Source organism: Phycomyces blakesleeanus, assembly GCF_001638985.1.
Source record: "Phycomyces blakesleeanus NRRL 1555(-) unplaced genomic scaffold PHYBLscaffold_23, whole genome shotgun sequence".
NCBI classification, from domain to species: domain Eukaryota; kingdom Fungi; phylum Mucoromycota; class Mucoromycetes; order Mucorales; family Phycomycetaceae; genus Phycomyces; species Phycomyces blakesleeanus.
Window position 1 is genome coordinate 420,424 of NW_017265156.1, and position 22,949 is coordinate 443,372.

The window sequence follows — 22,949 nt, forward strand, 5'->3', positions numbered from 1 at the left end:
TTCACCCCACTATACGCACACACACATGTATATTTATACTCTTTTGATATTCATATCGTTATTTTTAATGCTTCAAAAAAAAAAAGGCCTTCTTGTTACACATAAATTTCCTCCAAGATATACCTAAAACAAGAACATATACTAAAATGGAAATAAATCATTATTGCCATCATCATTATTCTTATTACAGAGGGTCCCTGTTGAAATAACCAGGGAAACTTTACCAACTCTTCTCACGACATGAACAAGGCATTCCTGACACGTCCAGCCATCACTGCTGCATTCAAGCAGAGATTTGCTTACTCTACTGCTACAGATTCCGGTAACTCATCTACCAAGTTTTGCTCTAAAAAAATGAAAAATAAAAATAAACTAAACTAAACCAAGATATATTCACACACCTGTTTTTATTATCATTTTAACTTTGTATTTGTAAAAAAAGGCAAGTATTCATACTTGGTTATCGCCAAAGACTTTACTGATCCCGGTTGTCTTGAACGCCGCATGGCTGTCAGAAATCAACATCTTGTTGAGATCACCGAGATTAATAAACAAGGTCTTGTGTATGTTGGCGGTGCCACCTTGGATTCTCACGAGGTAAAACATCATCCACAGCTTTAGTTTTACACTTTTTACTTTATATTGGTATTATTCATACATACATTTAATAAATATTAATCACACTTTATATATATATATATATATATATATATATATATATATATCTCGATGCGCTTCTTCTTTTTCTCTTAATATTTACAGTCTGGAAAAATGACTGGCAGTGCTATAATTGCCTGGAGTGATTCTGTCGAACAGCTCAAGGATAGAATCGAAAACGATCCTTACTACAAAGGCAAGGTTTGGGAAAAGTACGAAATCTACCCTTACCGTATCGCAATCCACGGCGAAACTAAGAAATAGGGTACCAAAAACACATTTTAAATAAACTCAATCTTGTCGTGAATTGGTATTATTTTCACCCATAAAATAATAAACTTGTGCCTTTTTTTATATATATATAAATTATATCTATGCTTGAGTGAGTGATATTGTACTAGTATATCAAGTTAATAAAATATCGGGCAAAAAATGGGCGAGGGTTTATATGGAACAAGAGTAATATGATATTATAATCATTATCATTTCTATCTTGTAGCCATAGTTAAGCACGTTCTCTTTCACTAAGTACATAACTATTATAGACCCAAGATTTTTACTTTTCTTTATAGCTCTTTATCTTCTTGAGTCATCAAAATGCTATTAATTTATTTAAAGTTGCCCACTGCATGCATTGATATTAGCCCTCTTGCGTAAATACAATACTTGATTTATCTACCCTTTGTATTATAACAAAGAAAATACTCACTTCAACTCCCACACCAACACCAAGAAAAGCACAGAAAGTCGTACTTATATTTACAGAATAATGTGAAGTGTTGTAGTCGATAGATCTGGAGGTTTATTATGCTGTACCTATTTTATTGTATTGATAGTCAAGATGTTTGTCATTCTAAGGAAGAGTAACAATAAAAGAATCTAATATTGGAACCGCTTCTCAGCTTAAATTTAGTTTGATGGTAGACTGGTTGTAACCCAAAATGTTTTGATTGTTAATGTACTGAAAAGCATGCACTTTATCAATAACATGTATGAAAGCCACAGGGATTATACTCTATTGAAACTAATGGATATATCGAAAACACTAGACATATTAAAATAAAGTAAAAAATATATATTTCAACATGTATCCACACAGTCAGAAATAAATAAAAATTAATAAATAATAGTATGCCCAAATGTAACTTAAAACAGTAAGAGAAAGAAGAAGAAGAAGAAGTAGCAGTATGAAGGTTGATAAGATATAAAGGTTCTAATGATGTATAATAATAATAGTAATAATAGTAATAATCTCAAGGTCCAATAAGCTTAAAGAAATACATCTTCAGAACGGTTTCCTTTTATCGTTTGGCTTTTCTCTTCCAATATACCAACGCAAGGAAGACTAGGATATTAAAGGCAACATAGCAAATAATAATACCAAAATTACGCCACTTGTGAGATGCATCCCAGCCATAAACCTTTGTATAGTATTCTTTTCCGGAATTGTAATTACAGTAGCCACACTGTTTAGGCTGTGCTGCATCTGGATTGTCGATGTAACCAAGCCCTCCATAGGCGAAAAAGTTTGACATGTATTGGCCACAAGTTTTACCCGGAGGAGGTGAGAATCTGAGAAGATCCCTATCTGTACAAACAACCTTTAAATGTTCAAGTTCGTTTACAGCAAGTCCTTCAATATAATAATGGAATGGATCGATCCAATACATCCATCTTCTCCAAAAAGTTGGCATAGCAGACTCAGGTTGCATTAGTCCGCAGAAAAGAATAAGTAGAGACATAATCAGAGGATTGAGGACAGCAGCCATGGTTTGCTGCTCAGAGGCGGCAGCAATAACAAATCCAAGAGTGACAGCCCATATAACAATCGCAATAACTATGATATAAAAGTATCCACCAGCCTCGGCTATATTGACCATACCCGAAGTCCAGTAGAATGAAAACGTGAAGAAGGCTGAAAACACAAACACATAAGGAATTTCAACCAAGACACTTGATATTCCCCATGGAAACCAGCTGTAGTATCGAGATGCATATTCACGGCGGAAGAAGAGTCGTTCTGTCATAAATTTGGGCTGAGAGAGAATAACAATGGTCATGGCCATAATAAAGGTACTAAACAACGCAAAGAGCTTGTTTTGCATATCCGAGGAAGACGATCCAAGTTTCCAAAACGTAAAGCCGTTAATAAGGGCTGTCAAGATAATATTTATGAAGCGACCGAAATTGTAGTCGGGCGAACGCCAATATGCCAGAGCCATTCTGTTGTGAACCAGTCTGAACTGAGTCCACGCTGAAGCAGCATAGGTACGAGCCTCTCGGGTGGGATTCTTATCTGCAGTTTTATCGATTTCCTCAAGCTCGGCCACTAGTGCCTTGGATTCATTAGATCCATCCCAAACCTCAGCCCAGTCGCGATTAGCCTTTCCGGCAGTACCAGCACCGACAACCTCGAGAATATACTCGGCAGGATTGGCTTCCGGCGGGCAAGTAGGACCACCATTAGACTGAAAGTAATTGATCATAGTATGAGCGTCAGGACCAATCTCGCCGTAATAGGCAGTCCTTCCGCCACGGACGAGTAATAAGAGATGGTCAAAGTGACCAAATAGAATGGCAGAAGGCTGATGAATGGTACAGAGAACAGGCCACCCAGCATCAGCAAGCTTGCGAATGAAACGAACAATGTTGTAGGAGCTTTGGGCATCAAGACCCGATGTAGGCTCATCGAGAAACAAAAGTTGAGGTTTTCCGACTAGTTCCATACCAATCGTAAGACGCTTTCGCTCTTCTACAGAAATACCAGAGCCACGTTCAACCATGCCAATCTGGGCATCCGAAATGTCTTCCATTTCGAGCAATTGAATAATCTTCTCAACGTAATCATCTTTTTCAGCTTTGGGGACAGATTCATCTTGGCGAAGGTAGGCAGAAAAACGCAGAGCTTCACGGACAGTGACAGCAGGCTGATGGACATCCATCTGTTCACAATAGCCAGTAATACGCTCGAAATCGTTCATAAGCGCTTCACCATTGAGAAAAATATTACCCTCGACCACACCTGTAGTTTTTCGACGAGCTAAAACATCCAAAAGAGTGGTCTTGCCCGCACCAGAAGAACCCATGAGAGCCGTAAGGTGACCGGGCTTGACAATTCCATTGACACTATTAAGAAGCTGCAAGCTACCACCTTTTATAGGGACAGTATAATTGACGCCTTGCCACGAAAAGGTAGTACCAGTTGAAATCGCATCCATCTCATCAGTGATCTTGGCAAGACGCTTGCGACGCTCGTTTTCCTCTTCATCAGTACGAGGCCTGGGTGCTTTACCAGGCTTGTAGTATTTTGTAGTGTTTCCAACTCCACCCGAATCGATAAATTCCATAGCAAGACAACACATAGCAGTAAAGAGTAGGAAGAAGGCTACAACTACAATAAAGTCAGGTGCCCAGGCTTCCCAGGGTCGATATGTCAGTTCTTGAAGAAGGTAGGATTCACCCTTGACATAATTTTGGCCAGGAACGCCACCGGTCATAGTACACACCTTGTAATCCCAGTTGTCATAACCCGGACCATATGGAACAGCATTTCCAGGACCTTCACACGAGTACCTTTGACCATTCATCTCGTTAATCAAAAGAGACTTATATCCATAGGCCAATGGGTTTGCCCAGTAGATCCAGTACAGCCATGGATGCATTTTTGGGTACGGAATTGCTATTAAGGACATGTAAGTATGATACAGAGTACACGGAATAAAAGGGTAGAAATATAGGCGTTTAGGCATACACGTATGTTTGCATCCGAGTACTCACTGTATCCTATATATGTAACCGCCGAAACTAGTACTACACCAGAGAGTTGAGTGGCCAGGAAGAAACTAGTAGTTATGGTGCCAAAGAAACGGAAAAAGCCGTTCATGGCCATATTGATAAAGAACAAAACGATAAAGTAAGTGAAGAACCTTCCGGCCGTGAGGTTAAGACCCATCATAAAATAAGAGCATACAGCGAAAAGAGCAACTACAAAAGATATAGTTGAATTAGATCTTATCCAAACATATACAATTTTATATAGATACATAAAAGTAAGGACTTCTAACCTTGAGCAAGTGCGTACGGAATATCCATAATCATCTGGGCAATGTAAAACGCAGAAGGTCGGTAGAGAGCATACTGTTTGTGTTTCTCTAGAACAGGGCGACCTGTCAAAAACCGAACAAGCTCAGTCTGAGAAACGAATGCGTTGAATATGACAGAGAAGAAAAGAGCACCACCGCGAGAGAATGCGCCAGTACCGGTTAACGGTAGTTTGAAGAAACAAGATGCTGTGATTAAAGATTGGATCAGAATGGTACCATAGCGAGAAATAAGAGCTTCTTTGTCCTTGATGAGTAAGTGATATTGGCGGATCAGAAGTGCCATGACTTGTTGATTGAATGTTGCGATAAAAGGGCTCTTTTTAGGAGCACGCTTTTGGTGCTCTTCATTTATTGCCTCCTTAAATTCTTGTGCTTGGCCATCATTTTTAAACAAGGCGTCGTACTCTTCCAGCTCATTCATCATATATTGATAAATATCTGATGACAGGTAACGCTCATGGAATTCGTGTGCGAACTGTGGGACCGAATTTTCGCATCCTGGCTGAAATTCTCTCTCCAGTGGATTGCATATACCTGTCAAGAAGTCGGGTGTCGATTTGCGTAGAGGACAAAAGAAGCCCATGTTTTCAAAGTATGGCTTGGCCTGAGCTACGGGGCCAAAATAGAGACAATAACCATCATCAAGAAGGATGACCTTGTCAAAAAGATCGTATATACTATTAGATGCTTGATAAAGAGTCGCGACTGTTGTTCTGTGAAGGACGTCTGTCATAACACGAAGGGATCGGACGAAATCCAGAGCAGAGGCTGCATCTAGACCACGGGTTGAGCAATCCCAGCAATTGATTGTACTGGATGCTGCCATTTGTTCAGCAATCGAAAGGCGCTTGCGTTCACCTCCAGAAAGTCCGCGTAAAAAAGCGTTACCAACCATAGTGTTCATCTGTTTTGTCAGACCAAGCATGTTTCCGAGCATATAAAGAAGATGGTTCACAAATTCACGTTTAGTTTCGTTAGGAAGTCTGGCTCTAGGAGTCTTTGTTCGCAGTGCGAATTGGAGGGTCTGCTTGGTGGTAAGAGTGGGGTAATGCTGATCTTCTTCTTCGTTGTAACAAACTTGACCACGGTATTGTTCAGCAAATGTCCTCGGGTCAATACCTCCATAGGATACTTCTCCTTCGATATCAGTGTAAGATTTGCGCATATTTGATATAATCTTCAGAAGGGTTGTGCAGCCAGAACCGGGGCGACCGAGAATGAGTAACATCTCACTATCTTTACAGAACCCGGTAAGATCACGAAGAATAACTTTTTCTGATATCTTTGTCTTATTGAACATGTTCTTTAATATTCCAAGTATTGAAAGCGGAAAACTTGCAACAGTAGCAATTGTATTGGCTTCGGCTCCAACACCCTATAGAATAACAAGAATTGATAAAGTATGGATTATATTATCGAATAAGCAGACTTTTCTTATATACATATACATATATATTTTACCTTTACAACCAGGTTTTTCCAAATGACACCAATATGCTTCAAACGCCGACCAGCTTCATCAAGTTTAGAAGTTACACCATTCAAAAATTCGTCAAGCTTAAATTCTTCTGATGTGGTAATACCCGCTTCAACGTTGGAAGCATCCATCGACTTTCGACTAATCGCAGTTAATTCTCGCTGGAGTTTCTTATATTCATGAGTGGCCTCTATAGGAATTTATATCAAAAAAAGTTTATTATTGATCCTGTACCGCTAATAAGCTATCCGAATGATATGATTTACCTTCAATATTAACTGCATTACATTCTGGTTCGCCAAACGTTCCTTTTTTGCCAATCGGTTCTTCAACTCTAGTATCTGTGGACAGAGTATTAGAGTGACGATTTAGTCCATTGTCATTGTTATTTAATGGCGGGTCGTCGAGAGGATGACTGTCTACCATCTCTTAAGGTTTTTAAAATAAAATATATGTATATATATTTATATGTCAAGTGGAAGGTAAGAGAAAAAGAGCTTAAGAAAGATTTTTTATAGGATATATTTGTCGATTTGATACGCGATACAATGACCTATGATTAGTTTAATTTCATAAATATTAGACTAGCAAATTTTATAAATTATATTCCACAACCAATTTTATACTCAACCATTTATTTATATAATAGTTGCTTATCCTTTAATTTCCGTATACACTCACAATCAAAAACGTTTCGACCCCCGCAAAAAATGCCTAAAAAAAATCGAAAAAATAAAAATAAAAACATTGTTTTCTCCCAATATTATTAATCAAATCCAACATGCAAGACGCAAATTCATCAGAAAACACCCACGGATCATATGAAAAGGCCGATCCCTATAAATACGGATGCATCATGTACATGCATTTAGCAAATTACGGGGCGACCCAGATTTCATTGGTGGTTGGCATGAGTCTGTCAACTGTCAAGTACATCATTAAGAGAGTGGACGAGACAGGATCGCCCGAGCCAAGAAAAGGGTCCGGACGACCTAGAAAGATTGACGAGAGGACAGAAAGACACCTTGTTCAAATAGTTCGTAAGGACCCCTTTGCCTCATTTTCTAGGCTAAGGGCTTCCTTAAAGAACATGGAGGTATTTGTCTGCAGAAAGACAATAATCAGTTGTCTGAAGCGTTTGGGCTTCGGATCATATATCGTAGCTCACAAGCCAGCTTTAACCGAAAGCCACAAGAAAAGAAGGCTGGAATGGGCCCGTGAGCATGTGAATTGGACAGATGACCAGTGGAGAGGTGTAGTGTGGTCAGATGAATCACGGTTCACAGTTGAGCGTAATGATGGAGGAGCTAGAGCTATCAGGAAAGTCGGTGAAAGGTTCAAGGAAGAAAATATCATCGAAGGAACCAAGTGGGGGAAGGGTAGTGTGATGATCTGGAGCTGTTTCTGGGCCGGTGGTTTTGGCCCTTTGGTGTTCCTAGATGGTAACGTAAACCAAGACCAATACGTGAACACTTTGGCTCAGAACTTCCTTGGTTCCAAAATCTTTCGCGGGAACAAACCAGGAGCTTCGTGTTCCAAGAGAACAACGCCAGCTGTCATACTGGGTCGTACTCGAGGTGGTGGAAAGATAGCCATGAGATCCGAGGTTTTGACTACTGGCCCGCTCAAAGCCCGGATCTCAACCCCATCGAGCATCTCTGGTGGGCTCTCGAGAGGCGCATGAGTGACGAGAGGGCCAGTATTAACAATGTTGAAGATCTGAAGGTTGTAATGCTACGAGAGTGGCGAAGGATAGGTCTCGAACTTTCGTCAACTTTGGCCGGAAGCATGCAGCATCGATGCCAGGCTGTAATTGAGGCCAAAGGAGGTCATACAAAATATTGATCTTTTATTTTTTTCTATATTTCAATAATAAACATATATATAATCTTTTATTTGAAGTTTGAATGCTTTAGCTTTTATTACTGAGGAGCAGTTGCATGTTGAATACATGCCATGATTTCTCTCATGCATTTTTTGGGCTCAGAGGTCGAAACGTTTTTGATTGTGACTGTATTTCTTTCATATTTTTTTTGAACACTAATTTAGGAATTAGTATATATAATTTACATGACAAGATTTCATAAATGTGTATTGATATGCATAAGTATAAAGACAATTGTCGCATAGGGTACCATGAGGCTCCGTAACCTAGGAACTAAATAGAACGCAAAATATGACAGAGTTACTCAAAATATGAGCTTAGATACCTTTTATTTTAAATCATATGCTACAGTGTATTAAAGAATAAGGATCCTGATTGGAAAAGTCGATCCAAAGATGTACACACCAGATTTCTGTGGATATATACCTATTCACTATTTAAGCTACCTTTTGTTTTGTTTTGAATTGTTGTTTTTATAGCAAATCAATAAATTATGCCATGATACCTATAATGCTTTAAACAATACAGTCTTATATATATATATTTGCATAATCTAAAGTCACATTCGTAAGAGTTTCAGCAAAAAGTATATATTGATCTAAAAAGGTGATAAAAAAAACTTATTTTAGCGTGCAAGCAAAGATGGCAGATGTTTAAATATACCAAAAAATATTTTGAGCTAGCTGGTTAAAAGTATCAATGGTGATGTTACCAGTCGTTCATTAAAAGAATAATAAGTCATTGATTTACGTTAAATTAACAAACCCGGATTATAAAATACGCAAAGGAAAGAGAAAAAGCTACTCTTTTTTGCATGATGCGTAAAGCTAATGCTATAGACGATTCCAAAAAGCAAACGACAATAGTTAATATGATCCTTGACAACGAGTCAAAGCCTTGTATATGTATCATTCTTCGTAACATGATAATAAATCCCAACTTCTCATAGCCTTAAGAGTAGCTACCTCTACATCAAATCATCTCTTACATGAAATTGTTTAAAGCTTGTATTGTTTCATTTTGAAAAAGAATTTTTAAAGATCAATTGATGGGGTATTGACACAGAAGGTTTCTTGGTAAGAGTATACGCAGCAATTGCATTACACTTTAGACTAAAATCTAATGTTAAAAAAATCAGAATGTAATTGATTGAATGAAGAAATCAAACCATTGCTAGAACCAATGATTACATTACATACTGTTAATTTTATTCTTGGTGGTACTGATTTAAAGGTAGCCTAATGCTACCATAATCTTAATAGTGTTTAATGTAAATCATACAGACAAAAAGTTGAGCACTTTTAAAGCTTTAATATTAGAGATATATATAAATCAAATATTAATATAATTGCTACATACGGTCTGGTAAATAAGCACAAGAAGAGAAAGAAGAAGCAAACACCATGAATTTTGGAAAATAAAAGCAGACTAGATATATGTTGCTTGATAAACAATGAAATATGTATTTTGAACTGGACTAAAATATTTATATCTTGAATGTAAAATATCTTCAGAATCATTATAATGATCACAGTAGTCAGTCTTACCGTTTTTTTCTATCAATTCTATCAACTATATCAAATCTTATAGCGAGTTATGTCAGATTTAACATTAAATCCCTCAATGGCAGTGACTAGTTTTAATATATCGATGAATGGATATAAAAGTATATACATAGTTGAAGTATAAAGTAAAGGTATAAACATTGTGTACATTAACCTTTGATATTAACCCCAGTCTAATAAACAGCTATCTTCGCTTATAACTGTACACGAAGAAAACCCAATTAGCAGTTTATTATAATGCAGAAATATAAACAATAATTTTCGTGATCCATATAACAAGCCTTCATATGTGGTAGAAAGGTATGATCATTGAGCTTAATTCAAGGAGTAAATAAATACATATACTTCAGAAACCTCAACTGAAATGAATAAGCTAAGGACAGCAGTTAAACGTGTTCTTCAAAAATATAAAAGAACGAATTTTACCACCGAATGTAAATCTCCAGAAATCCCAACCATTCGTACTCCCAAAGATGAAAGACGCATAGCTCTCCATGACTGTCAAAGAATATTATAGTCAGGCTCTGACTAGCATGACATGAGCAGCCAAGGCTAAAATGGGAGAGTATTATTATAGGAACATCGAGTAAATTTATATACACAATAAATATACGATATTTTTGTAGATTAAGCAGTGCCTATATTCTTTGAAGATTATAATCCGAAGAACTGGAAAAAAATGAGAAACCGTTTTCTGAAGTGATAAGCCATATTTCTCTCTTTATAGAATATATATAGCTCTTTACGGCCATAACATCATCCCAAAGACTCAAAAGAACCCCCCGTGATCTAGCTGTTTTAGAGTGGCTTCCAAGCAGCCCTGATATTAATCTTATAGATAAAATGAAGATTACTCTAGACGATCGCACATGGTTAAGGTAATGTTAATCAAGAGCTGCCATTGAGACAAAAGAAACTTTATTAGAAAACGGGAAACAAGCTCTGTATATGTTTGTAGAAACTATTGCTTGGTTATCCCCCGATCGATTAACACTACATAAAAGCATGTGTAAACATATAACCTACTAAATTTAAATTATACTTCTATCAGTGGGAAGCTTATGCTATGGAAAGTTACTTCTATATGTGTTCTATTTCTATAAATTCTGCTCATTTTTAATCATATAACTGAAGTTCCAAGATCTTCTTCTCCTACTGCAAGGGACATTAAACCGACTACCATTTTCTTTTAAAAAACATAGTTAAAGTGAGTCTCAATATCTTTAGGGCAAATGAAAGATAGTCCCAAGATATAGCCATATAAAATGCAACTACTGCCACTAGAATTACTATCTGTGCTAGGTAAGTAAAAGAAATTAAAGCTGGATATATTCTCATCTTTACGAAACATAAACGTAAAAAGAGATGAAATATTTTTAATGAAATATTACTTCAAGAAATTAACAGCCTTGGAAAGAATCTATATAAACTAGAATAAGAGAAATTATCCCCTTTTGTTAAAATATATCAATAAAATATAAAACACAATTGAAACAAAAGCTGCTTAACCGCATGAGCGATCCTGCACAAAATTCACTCCAAGTTTATCTTTGAAACTAGATTTGCTCTTTTAGTTTCTTTCTTTTAAAAAAAAACTTTATTTTGATATATATATTTAATATCACATAAGAAACATAAAAGTGTATCAAACTATGTCGACCAAGAAAAAATGCTTGTTAATCTATGTACGTGGTTTGATAATAAGATAATGAAATGGAATTGAATTGGATATGTAAAAGATAACTCATGCTTTAATGCATAGAGCGGGCTCTCTTTTTAAGCTCTATATTCTTAGTCTGTGCCACAATTGCTTCTCGTTCAGCGGTAGATGATTTTATACGAAGGAGAGCTAAGAAATAATGAATCGTTTAGTAAAGATTAACAAAAAAAACTATAGTCTAATAATATTGTACCTCGATCAAGAGCCAGTTCAATCATACAGCGTGTACGAATAAATGAGAGGAGTGGCCATGTAGAACGCTCGCCATGAAGAATCCTTTTAATATAATATTTTAGATGGATATTATAAAATTAGATAAGAAACCGTACCAGTAAGCCAATGAAGAATGAGTTGGGTTAGAGAACAGCATATTGAAATCCTACAAATATATTTCTGTTAGTATAAAAATATAAAGAATGCGTTCATTTTATTCTACACCTTACCGAAAGATGAAGGTGGGGTACAATATTGACATTGCCAGACATTTTTTCTTCGATAACACCACGAAGGAAACGAGGGAGTATATGCATTTGATCCAACTAAAGATACGAGAAATAAATAACAACATTATTATACTGTCTATTTATTTCTTCAGTATCTCACTTGATAAAGTCTATGTTTGAATTCAGAGGCAACTAAATAAGCAATCTTGTTGAGGGGTGTCTCTTGGCGAAGATTTTGCGCCTTTGCAATAAACGGAATAGCGTATGGACTGGCCTGGGATACAATAAAGTGGTTGACATTAAAAAGCTCTGAAAGACGGTATAAAGGTGCCTCGCTATAGATATTTAACGAATATAATGAGTGATATTCACAGTTGAGATACTATATATTCAGTTACCTTTCTGCAGGAGATGCTTCAGACCAATGGTTCCACTTAACGGCTAAACCGATAGAGATATTTTAAGTACCAAAGGTTAAATAGATTAATAATAATATCTTACACGAAGAGCTCCATTTAACGATATTCCCGTTCTTGTCTTTGGCAAGTAGGTCGCAAGATCCGAATAGACCAATAGAAGCAGTGGAACAACATGCAGCACTCCAGATAAGCTGGTAACACAAGAAAATTAGTATGTGGGGTGAAACACAAGAGTTATAAATAAACTCAGACATACGACATTGGGAGCTGTAAGATGATTTAACAGTTGCGGTACTTCCTGTGTTCGGCTAGATGAAACACTAATATTGAGAACACGCTTTGACCGAGCATATGCTTCCTATAAACCAATGCATCAAAGAAATCTATAAACACACATGTGCGCATATATATATTGAATTGAACAGATGTATTTACCTCAAAAGTGATATCTCCTACATTGGTGCGAACACATTGCTGGAGAACCTTCATGTCCATCAAATAGCCTAATATTTTAAAGAAATTAATATTCTGACACGAATACTAATATCGTTTTATATAATGATTATTACCATATTTCAATAATCGAGTAACACGTCTCTTAAAGTGTCTGTGATTGGTTGTGTAAGTCAGTGATAACGATATGTTGATATACTAGTTAGCTACAAACCCTTTATCACTCTTCTTAGAGAAAGCTGACAAATTGATACCTTCGGGTTGAAGAATATGCTGAACAAAGAAATATTTATCAAGTAAATGTTAAAAGATGTTTAAAATATAGAGTCTATCCTACCGGAAGTTCCGCATCAGTGTGAATGCAAATCAAGGCAGCAATCAATGCACCTACAGCAGTGCCACTGATGATACGAGGCAATAAACCTTGTTCGTTAAGTGCCTTGACTACACCGATATGGTACAAGGCTAAAATGCAACGCAGATTAAAATAGATCAGAACGAAATCAACAAATTCCTCCCCTTTTTCTCTTTTTATCGAATCTTGTATATTCTGCTTACCAAATCCAGTACCACCCTGAAGCACAAGGGCAGAGCATCCAAATCCTTGACGAGTATCGGTCAGGAACTTCAGTTTTGCCTGGGCATCAAAATCGGTTTTTGTTTCAATATATTCAATTTGTGTTTCGACTTCATTCATATAATCTTCAATGAGGTCTTTTGTTCTAAGAAAAAAAGTGTCAAACAACCATGTGTCACGTATGTTCCACAGCTGACGTGCTTACCCCATGTACGAGTGTGTGAATAGCTTCCGATCACAGACACCACCGAAATTACGAAGAAGACCACCTCTCAGAAGATACGTCATGCTGTCTACATCATCAGCCTCTCGAGCCCTGCGGAGGCGTTCAAGTCTGGCAGAGATAAGTTTGTAATCGTACAATCTTGAATGAGGTTGGGCTTTCCACACGTCGTTTTCTACATAAGAAGGTTAGTATATGGTCTATTGATTTTCAGTCTCTAAAAATATCTTACTAAGAAGCCTATCAAATATATGTTAGCAAGCTGAAAGTTGTATCGAACAGGCTTACTTGTCGAGTTCGATTGCACGGCTTTCCCATTCATCATGGCTTGTTGCGTTTCGAAGATCGTTTAGAAGTCTATTCTCAGGCTTGTTATCCTTGAGCTCATGCCATTTCGACTAGGAAGATATATGAGATCGAATTGGCAAGTGGATAAAAAGTCTTACCAGCCATGGTCGAACAGCGTAGTTGTAAAGTGTAGTAAAAAAGTCAACGAACCAACAGAGAAGAGGGGCAACCATGTATTTGAGGGGGTCCCGAAGGATATTGGAGGCACGATTTGAAGCTGTGCTCATTATTCTTCAGTATCTATGTTTTTTTTAGAAGAAAAAGGATGAAGAAAAGAGGAAGAGATATTAGGGTTTTTGTAGTTAAAAATAACGAAATAAAACTAAAATAAGCAGTCGATTCGTTCACATGCTTTGATGCATTGGCTGTCACGTGCAAAAAGATGGTCATTTTCCTGTCAAAATTTATCTTTCTCCCCCTGACCATCATTCCACACCTCAACCCTCATGCCATTCTGGTCTTCCCTATCCCAGAATTCCAAAAAAATAGCACAAACATGGATTAAGCAACCTCATACATTCAAATATTCTCAGACAGCTCATTATGGAACATCATCAAAATGGCTACCATGGGAAGAAGCCATGCTACAAGATTATGTTAAGCACAACGGTAAACATTGGACCGGACTTGTACAACATTGTCTACCCCACCGCAGCACCAAGGCATGCCAGGAGCGATGGCGCGAGGCTCTGGACCCAGCTCTTAAACTCGGCCCATTCACTTCCCAGGAATGTGAAATTATAAACTTACATGTTAAAAAGCATGGTGTTGGACATTGGGCTCTTATTTCTAAACGGCATCTTCCTCATCGATCACCCCACAGCATTGCCAGCACATGGAAAAATGTATTGAACTCTTCTATTAAAAAGAACACTTCTTGGACACCTGAAGAGGACACTCTAATTCTCAAAGGAATGATGGATTATGGTGAAAATAATTGGCAAAGCATATCAAGAAATCTGTTACCTTCTCGAAGTGCGAAACAGATTCGCTATCGATACAGACGCTTTTTGGATCCGAATACAAACAATAATTTATGGACAGAAGAAGAGCTTAATCTATTGCTACGAAGAACAATTATCTATGGAACAGAAAATTGGGCTAAAGTAGCCGAAGGTCTGCCTGGTAGACTCCCAGAAATGTGTTCTGAGAAATGGGTTCGAAAGGTTGATCCTTCTCTTAAGCAAGAAGCTTGGGATCCAAAGGAAACAAGACTCTTTTGGGAACTTACAAAAAGGTATGGAGGAAACTGGGTCAAAGTGGCTGAGAATCTCCCTGGACGAGGCAGATTTATGTGTTATCAAAAGTTCTGGAAAGGTCTCAATAAGGAGCTTGGGGTTGAATACAAAGATTTGATTCAATGCAAACCAGATGAAGATGATATTTCATGGAAAAAGCGCATGGCAGATCTTGTGTGTAAACAACTCGATAATATCACCATACGAGACCATCCGGATATATACCCCAACGCTAAAGCGCGAGAAAAAAATATACCATGGGCACCAGAAGAAGATGATTTACTCAAAAAATTAGTAGATGAGCATGGTACTATGTGGTCCGTTATTGAGCCCCACTTTCCTGAACGCTCATATACATCTTGTCGGAACAGGTGGCTCAATTATCTTCAATACTCGGATGGTCCTATCCCAAAAAAACTTAACGTTCGTCTGAGTGAATTAGAGAAAAAGAGAATTCGCGAAGGTGTACATATGTTTGGTCATGACTGGAAGGCAATAAGTACTTCATACTTGCCAGACCGTACTCCGCAACAGTGCATGCGTTGGTGGAATAGCCAAAATAGCCTACAGGAAAACGATTCTAAAAGAAACTATATACAATGGTCGGATGAAGAAGACAAAAATTTACGCTTTGCAGTGACCACTCAACCAGGTTCTAAGATTATTTGGGGTCAAGTCGCCAAAATGGTTTCCGGTCGGTCAGCTCAACAATGTCGAAAGCGTTGGGAAGAGTGCATTCGTCCTGGTATTTCCAAAGGAAGATGGAATTATGAGGAGTCTATGCGTCTAGTGGAGATTGTTCAGAAGAATAGATTGGGATCCAAAAATGGAAAAACCAATTGGAAGGTTGTAGCGGAAGAGCTTAATACAGGTCGTGTCGACGCAAGCTGTAGAGTAAAGTATAACAAAATGATGCTTTCAGGCTATAGCCGATTTTTACTTTAAATGTACACACAGAGAAACATAAATATTATCGTCCAAGAACGAATCTTTCATATAAATTATCAAGTTATATGATGAGAATTTAATCTTTACCCCGTATTAATGATTAGAGTATTCAAATTTGAAAATAAAATAATATGTATATTAAAATTTTAAATAAGCATAGGGTAACTATCTGGCGTAGAAAAATTCAGTGCTGGCTGCAACCTAGCACTGTCTTAGATACTTCCCTACCTATTGTGAAACAAGCTCATTGTCTATTCTTATGACAGATATAACTATGTAAAGTCCCTTCAACAATAATAGTAACTTCAGTATGGCTGATTTGAGTCAAGTTTAGGTGGATGAAACTATTACACATGAGATAATTAGTATGATATTAAGGACCACACTTTATTTTATTTTTCTATATTGTTTTTTGTTTTTGTTTTGGGTTGAGATTGATTAGTAAGATAGAAGATAAACACCTTTTTATTTTAAAGCATTTGTCTGTATGTGTTTTTACAATTTGTATCTAAGGATGAACATCTTTTTTAATGAGAGTGGAGTTTTAGGTTGATATAAAAGGTTGAAAGTTGTACTGTATTAACAAAAATAAGAAACGAGTTTACGTATACACAAGAAGATATAATTAAGAGAAGAAAAAAAGTAAGGGAATATGAAGAGGGAAGATTGGGAAAAAGGGAAAAGAGAGGGAGACAGAGAAAGGGGTTAAATAAACTAAGAGCATGTCAAAATAGCAAGTGTAGTGTCTTCAATAGATGCATGTATAAATTCTTGGAATTCTTCATCCTCAAGATCTATTGAGGAGCCAAAAACCCTGGACAAATGCTCTTTCACCTGCGCACGTGTAATAGAATCAAGATCGGCGTGTTGGAGATATTCGTATATCTCTTGACGGACAAACTGTAATATATTAGCCTTTTCTACTGCTGATTTGGTTTCTTTTTGAATGTTTGTATGCGGCAATGTATATTCATTGGGTCGGGGTTGAAGAATGGACGAGCTAGAGGCCATGCGAGGCAAGTCCCGGAGTCGTAAAGGGGCAATGACGGCTCTTTGTGGAACAGGGGGGTTGCGGAAATGCCCTTTAGAGCGTTCAGCTAGTGGAATTGTAAGACCAACTCTGCTGTGAACAGCGACACTTCTGCCTTCTCTAAGATCAATTCCGGGTCCACGTGAAGATCCCGAGCGAGAATCATCTCTTGACATAAGATGACGGGGACCTCCAGAAGCATACGATTCGGGCTCAAATGACGCCTCTGGATCAAGACTCCAATAGGATCCTGCCAACGAAATGCTATTAGAATGGTTGGAGTAGGTAGAATTGCGATCTTCATTTGAGTCACAGTGATTAAGAGGTCCAAATCCAGAAGAGTAGGATCGATTGTGACCATGTGTTAGTGGGTGGAAGCCACTACTGCTGTTTAGACTACTTGGTATTGTAGAGCCTCCATTATCTGGAACGAACATGCCGGAAGCATAGTACGATGTAGACTGATCATTTAGTTGCGTGGTTCGGCTATGATTGCTGAAATAAGAGGACTGTGAATGACTAGCCTTGTGCCTAGAACCATGCAAATGATTTATCATTGAATCATCTACAGGATAAGTTGTCTCATTTCGATCATCAAATGGATTTTCTGATGCAATATTATGGTCTGAAAAAGGGTCTGTATCAGGATACATAAAAGAACTGACATTTCCAGCAAAGTTTGAGGGTGGTAGTAGCTCCGCATCAGGATAATCTGAATGATTTGGCCTATGCTTAGATCTCTTGGATATCGTGCTTGTGTTGATAGGTGCGTAACTCGGAGGAGCTCGTCGCATTCGCAAGCTACTGTATTCTTTGATTTGTGATGAAGTCAGGGCTTTGTTGTGCCCGTCTGATAGATGTTCTGCTGAGCCTTGGGACACAAATGAATGTGGCCTTGACTCTTCTTTTCCTCCAAACCCAGTAAAGCCCACAAAGTTGGCATCGAGTGCCGCTTCTTCTTCTATTGCTCTGTTGTACGCCCTTCGTGCTTCTAGTTGGTCAAATTCGCTCAGGTTTAGTCTATGAACAACTTCTTCTTCTGCCGGCTTTTCTTCTTCATCTTTTCCTTCTTCAGGGTTGTTATCTGGATCTACATCGTCTATAATTCCGTGCAATCGTCCGCCTAATCCTTTTGTAGTTGGCCATACGTCGTACCAGCTTTCCGCATAATCTGCGGACCAAAGTGCTACAAGAGGAAACCAGACAGTAAAAAGAGGTACAGATACGAGACAGTAAATGGTAAACCAGATCAAATACTTGAACTGACGTCGTAGGATAAAGAATATCACGTATAGTACAATCAAGCAGCCAAAGCTAATGGCTATAATTGTGTAAGCCATTCCATAGTTTGCAATGAATCGCACGTAGCAGCCATAGAGATATACAATTATGGGGATCGAGAGAATCATATCAAGAAGCTTGGTTGTAGACAAAAGCCAATAAGTAAATCCAAGTTGCCATGCTACACGTTGCATTTCCAACTGATTGTGAAAGGCAGCGCGCATGTTACGACTCTGTAGTCCTTGAAGGGCAAATAAATTGGTAGGTATTGTAGAGTATGCAATAGCTTCTGGTTCGAATCCAAGGCGATGGTGGGGGTGAGATCGTAAAAGAACAATTCCAAAGAACTGTTCCTCTCCGAGTAATAGAACGTTCTTCATGTGAAGAGTATCGGCTTGAGGTGTCGCAAACCCTCGCAAAACGGTAGGATGAATACAACAAGGACGAACGTTGTTTTTCGGCGATAAAGATATGTATGATTCAACTGTGGTAGTTGTGGAGTCTCGGCGGTCCCGTCGACTTGTGCTACTCATACTGCTACTGCTACTGGCCACGTCCCATGTGTTGTTATTTGGCTGAAATTCGTCACTAACTTTTGGCCATTTGGTAGATGGTGGTTCTTTTAAGGTGCTGCTAGTAGAAACATGTTTGTAAGGAACAAACAGGGGTCTATCTTGCCCTACTGGCACCAAATTTTCGGTCCAAAGCTTGTACATTACACAGCCTCCATTGACTGTAATTACACTACCCATACATGCTTCATATGCAAGACTTGAAAACATCGTTAGGTAAAGGGGGAATATCTGGAGCATAGTAACAAAATTTTCCTCTGGATTGGCTGGTCGTATATGTCCGCTAATAGCTAGCATACTGCGGTCGTTTTCCAGCCGGGTTACCATCTTTTGAACAACATCAGATTGTACCTGAGTGTCAGCGTCGGTCAGAAGCATATACTTAAAATTTCGTGGGTCAAGACCAAGAACATTGTATGATTGGTTGAATAGTTCGTATTCCAAAGGAGTCATGCGGTTGCTGGCTAGGTTCATACATCGTTCCAAGAATCCAAGTACCAATACCATCGAATCTCTTTTACCACGGTTTCCTGGCACACGAGTTCCTGAGGCTTCCCTGGCGTTGCCAACTTTAACAACCACCATAAATGGTACACGATTACGACCAGTCTCATAGAACCCGGAGTAGACTTTTGCACAGTTGATCTTTCTGCGGTTCTGTCCAAGCGATACGTATGCACGAGAAATCGGCTCCTCGGTACTACTATATCCTAGTGCTTCAAGAATGCACACATGGGTTTCTTTTACGTCGTACTTACTCTTAACAAGACCATCGCAAACAAACAATAATAGCTTTCTAGAATCTTCATAGCTTGTTCTTGCCAAAGTATCAAGAGTTTGTTTGATGGTATCAGGTGACTCGGCATAGCATGGAATAAGCAGAATGGTGTAAGGCCATGCAAAAGGGCCAATGGAAGAGAACTCATGGTTAGATGCAAACAGAAACCTCTGGACAAACTTAAGCCGAGAAAGGTTAGCGAGGTTCATCTTTAGTAAAAAGTAGACTAGGCCGGCCCCCATAGTAGCCCACAAAGCAGGGTTTATTCGTAAACAGCCAGTAGGAATAGCGGTAGGAACTATGCCTTTAAAGAACAGGGTCTTGAGACAGGCACGATAGGTATCGTCTATTGTAGCATCACCGGACACGTTTCCATCAAAGTACTGACTGATATCTTTTCCAAGATTGATAAACAGGTAGATTGTGAGGTCAAGTGGAAGGAACATCCGATCAAGGGCAAAGGCCCGGGAATTCATGCCGGCTGAGACTCTGACGACGTTGGTGGCTGTTTCGAGGTAAGATGTCACGTCTAGTACTTGGTCATCAAGAATAACATATGCTTGTCCAGGATAATTCGCTGTTGGTAATCTAGTAGCATTTACTAGTTCATCTGGGTCAAACACGATGTCTAAGTTTGTATACATATGCAATGTAATGTAAAATAACGAGATACGCATACTATTAGCAACATATCTCCTCAAATCAACCCCCACCACTCCTTTATATGTTTTGGCTTATTGATTGTACCTCCTTTGTAGCCAAATTGATTGACTTCTTTGATGTCGCTAGCCTTATAAACACAAGGAGCACCAGTTATATTTGTTTGGTTGGGGAGAGGACAAGAAATAAGCTGATTATTTTCAAAGACATATCCAGGGTCTTCGGATAGCTTGTGATTCAGCCAATTATCAGCTTGTGTCGATTTATTCATGTCGCCTATACAGGCCTGAATTGTGTGGTCTTCGTAGGTATCATATAGATTATTGCGCTTTAGGAGCATGAAAGTTGGAAACATAGGAGAAAGGTCGTAGCCTGCGTATTGCGATACAGTTTCGGCTATTTCGGATGATGCCGCATACTTTGACCAGTTGACGGCTTTGCCATTGATAGCAGCATAGCTAGAATGGTTGTTGAAAACTTGGTCGTATTCGATTGTTTTTGCTGATTCGCAAAAGAATGTTGATATATATTCAAGCCAAAAACAGAAAAATCCTGATGCGGCTAAAAAGAGAATGAAGCTTGCGATCTTTTCACGCCAGTCCTGCCGAGCGGCTAATGTAATATGGATGTTAATTTATCAATATAAATGAACATTCGTGACATGCCTGGTGTTTTCATGCGACCGACATGATGTAAAAGGAAATCTGGGAACATAAAAGTACATATTCGACTGAATGTGACCCAGACAAAGCGTCGTAGCGTGGGTTGATGCATATATGAGTAGTTTCGAGCAACCCTCATGTATGGAATCTAGCCAATCGAAGCATGTAATCAATAAAGGGGGTAAGGTGGAGGGGGAGGGGAAAGTCAGAGTGATAAGACTGGACTTTGAAAAATGAAAAAAAAAAGAAAAAAAAAGAGAAAAAAACCCCCCCGTTACAGGACTGCGCAAGTATGGGAGCGAGTGTGAGTGTGGGTGGTGTTTGAAGGTGTTGAGTTGTAGAAATATCTTAACTTTTAGTTGTAGCATCCAAATGGGGTTTAGTACGTGCTTGCGACTGTCTCAATTATTTTAAATAACGATCAAATCGTGGTGTAATTGTAGCAATATGAGCTGGACATGGCTCTTTCCACTAACACTCCGGAACCACCAGGGGTCAAAAACCCCTCCACCACTGGCTCATCTCCACCATTGGCAACCTCATTCACACCAATCTCACCTACTCTGACACCACTATACTCACAAGTAGCTACACAGAATGCACCTCCACTCACCGAAAAGCAACCACATGTTATCTTTAGCTCTACAAATAACACAACCCCACGTACCTGGCGTGTAGGGTCCTCTAAGTTCTCTGTATTCTTTACCGCCCCACCAAAAACGTCACCCAACTTCGACCCTTTCTGGAGAGCCCTTCTCGCAGCTTACCCTCGCGAAGTTAACATGGGAATCACTCTTGGATCTCGCTATTCCCCTGATACATGCGAGCTCCACCTGGCTACCAGTGCTGACTGTGAGAGAGCGTGCTCTCATCCTTTGGTAGTCGGCGTTTCATCTTTTCCCGCTCAACCGGCTGTTCCCATTGGCACAATTGTTCGCCGTGTTTTCCTGACCAAGCTTCCTCGTGTCCCCTATCCGGAACTTGCTACACAGCTCACGAAATGTATGTCTCCTTTTGGTAAAGTGCGTGAGATCGCCGTTCACGAAACGTATGGGTTTTTTGACGGCTCTGGATATGTTGTCCTTGCCAACACCCCCACTGACGAGGTGCCATCCGATTCCCTGACGTACCAAATAGCATACGACGCTACGCAAAAGATACTCGGTAAGTGGCCTTCGATGGGCTCCCACTGCACTTATTGCAAGGAAATGGGACACGAAGTCACCCAGTGCACTAAGCGCCCAGCCGAAACCCGAACGTGCTTTGGATGCAACAAGATCGGCCACCTGCAAGCCAATTGCCCGCACTCCTCCGATCCATCCAAGACTTCTAAGACCTCAAACAAGCGATCCCGTCACCCCCACCGCAACGTTAAGCTCGATCGACCTATCCGCGAGCCTAAGCCTCTGATTCCGACTGCACTCTCGCTCACCTACGGAGGATCCGAGGCTTCCAAGCACAATCCGCACAAACCTGCTTTGCTTGAGTCTGCAAAACTAACCCTACCGGCAACCCTCCCTGCCATCACGACAATATCTGCGACAACCACGTCCTCCGGCCCTCGTCCCCGAAGTCGTTCTGTTGACACTCCTGTGAAGGGCTGGGACGATGAGATAGACGACGACATGATCACTGACTTCACGGATAGAGTCGAGGCTCGGACTCTCCGTCTTCAGAATGCCTCTCGCCTCTCTCATCTCCGGTTTTCTCGGACAGTACGTCCAATAGGCCGCAACACATCCCTCTCACCTCCTCGCTTCACTCCCCCACATAGCAAGAAAGCCCTCGACGCAGAGGCCAAGATTAACCAATGATAAAAATAGGCACAATGAACTGTAGGGGTCTACCCAAAGTTGGACACCCTGAATCACGCTCCTTTTTTATACGCCACCTACGCTCTCAGGGAATTG

At 39.3% G+C, this 22,949-nt stretch overlaps 7 protein-coding genes across 7 annotated transcripts; 4 read left to right on the forward strand and 3 right to left on the reverse strand.

Moving 5' to 3' along the window:
• Positions 1–444: 444 nt before the first annotated feature.
• Positions 445–921, forward strand: PHYBLDRAFT_116847 (hypothetical protein; the record flags this gene model as incomplete). Its single annotated transcript, XM_018428548.1, has 2 exons — positions 445–597; positions 763–921. Coding segments are annotated over 2 exons (312 nt in total), but the record flags the coding sequence as incomplete, so codon positions are not given.
• Positions 922–1,958: 1,037 nt separating this feature from the next.
• PHYBLDRAFT_116724 (hypothetical protein) lies at positions 1,959–6,368 on the reverse strand (the record flags this gene model as incomplete). Its single annotated transcript, XM_018428537.1, has 4 exons — positions 1,959–4,336; positions 4,435–4,641; positions 4,722–6,135; positions 6,222–6,368. 4 exons carry the CDS (start codon positions 6,366–6,368, stop codon positions 1,959–1,961), a joined length of 4,146 nt encoding a protein of 1,381 aa, XP_018286981.1.
• Positions 6,369–7,018: 650 nt separating this feature from the next.
• On the forward strand, positions 7,019–7,921 carry PHYBLDRAFT_67046 (Homeodomain-like DNA binding domain-containing transcription factor; the record flags this gene model as incomplete). The annotated part of the gene is made up of 2 exons (XM_018441726.1): positions 7,019–7,277; positions 7,524–7,921. 2 exons carry the CDS (start codon positions 7,019–7,021, stop codon positions 7,919–7,921), a joined length of 657 nt encoding a protein of 218 aa, XP_018286982.1.
• A 3,517-nt stretch (positions 7,922–11,438) lies between these two features.
• Positions 11,439–14,097, reverse strand: PHYBLDRAFT_149946 (hypothetical protein; the record flags this gene model as incomplete). Its single annotated transcript, XM_018432367.1, has 17 exons — positions 11,439–11,536; positions 11,601–11,683; positions 11,737–11,786; positions 11,851–11,946; positions 12,011–12,185; positions 12,249–12,291; positions 12,352–12,460; positions 12,526–12,627; positions 12,705–12,772; positions 12,839–12,876; positions 12,937–12,995; positions 13,060–13,187; positions 13,281–13,444; positions 13,505–13,697; positions 13,755–13,762; positions 13,811–13,920; positions 13,969–14,097. The coding sequence occupies 17 exons, from the start codon at positions 14,095–14,097 to the stop codon at positions 11,439–11,441; spliced, it is 1,653 nt and encodes a 550-aa protein (XP_018286983.1).
• A 219-nt stretch (positions 14,098–14,316) lies between these two features.
• PHYBLDRAFT_183032 (Homeodomain-like DNA binding domain-containing transcription factor) lies at positions 14,317–16,053 on the forward strand (the record flags this gene model as incomplete). The annotated part of the gene is made up of 1 exon (XM_018438713.1): positions 14,317–16,053. One exon carries the CDS (start codon positions 14,317–14,319, stop codon positions 16,051–16,053), a length of 1,737 nt encoding a protein of 578 aa, XP_018286984.1.
• Positions 16,054–18,570: 2,517 nt separating this feature from the next.
• On the reverse strand, positions 18,571–19,665 carry PHYBLDRAFT_100411 (glycosyltransferase family 2 protein; the record flags this gene model as incomplete). The annotated part of the gene is made up of 2 exons (XM_018427586.1): positions 18,571–18,851; positions 19,089–19,665. Coding segments are annotated over 2 exons (858 nt in total), but the record flags the coding sequence as incomplete, so codon positions are not given.
• Positions 19,666–21,497: 1,832 nt separating this feature from the next.
• On the forward strand, positions 21,498–22,853 carry PHYBLDRAFT_149949 (CCHC-type zinc finger transcription factor; the record flags this gene model as incomplete). Its single annotated transcript, XM_018432368.1, has 1 exon — positions 21,498–22,853. The coding sequence occupies one exon, from the start codon at positions 21,498–21,500 to the stop codon at positions 22,851–22,853; it is 1,356 nt and encodes a 451-aa protein (XP_018286986.1).
• Positions 22,854–22,949: the final 96 nt, after the last annotated feature.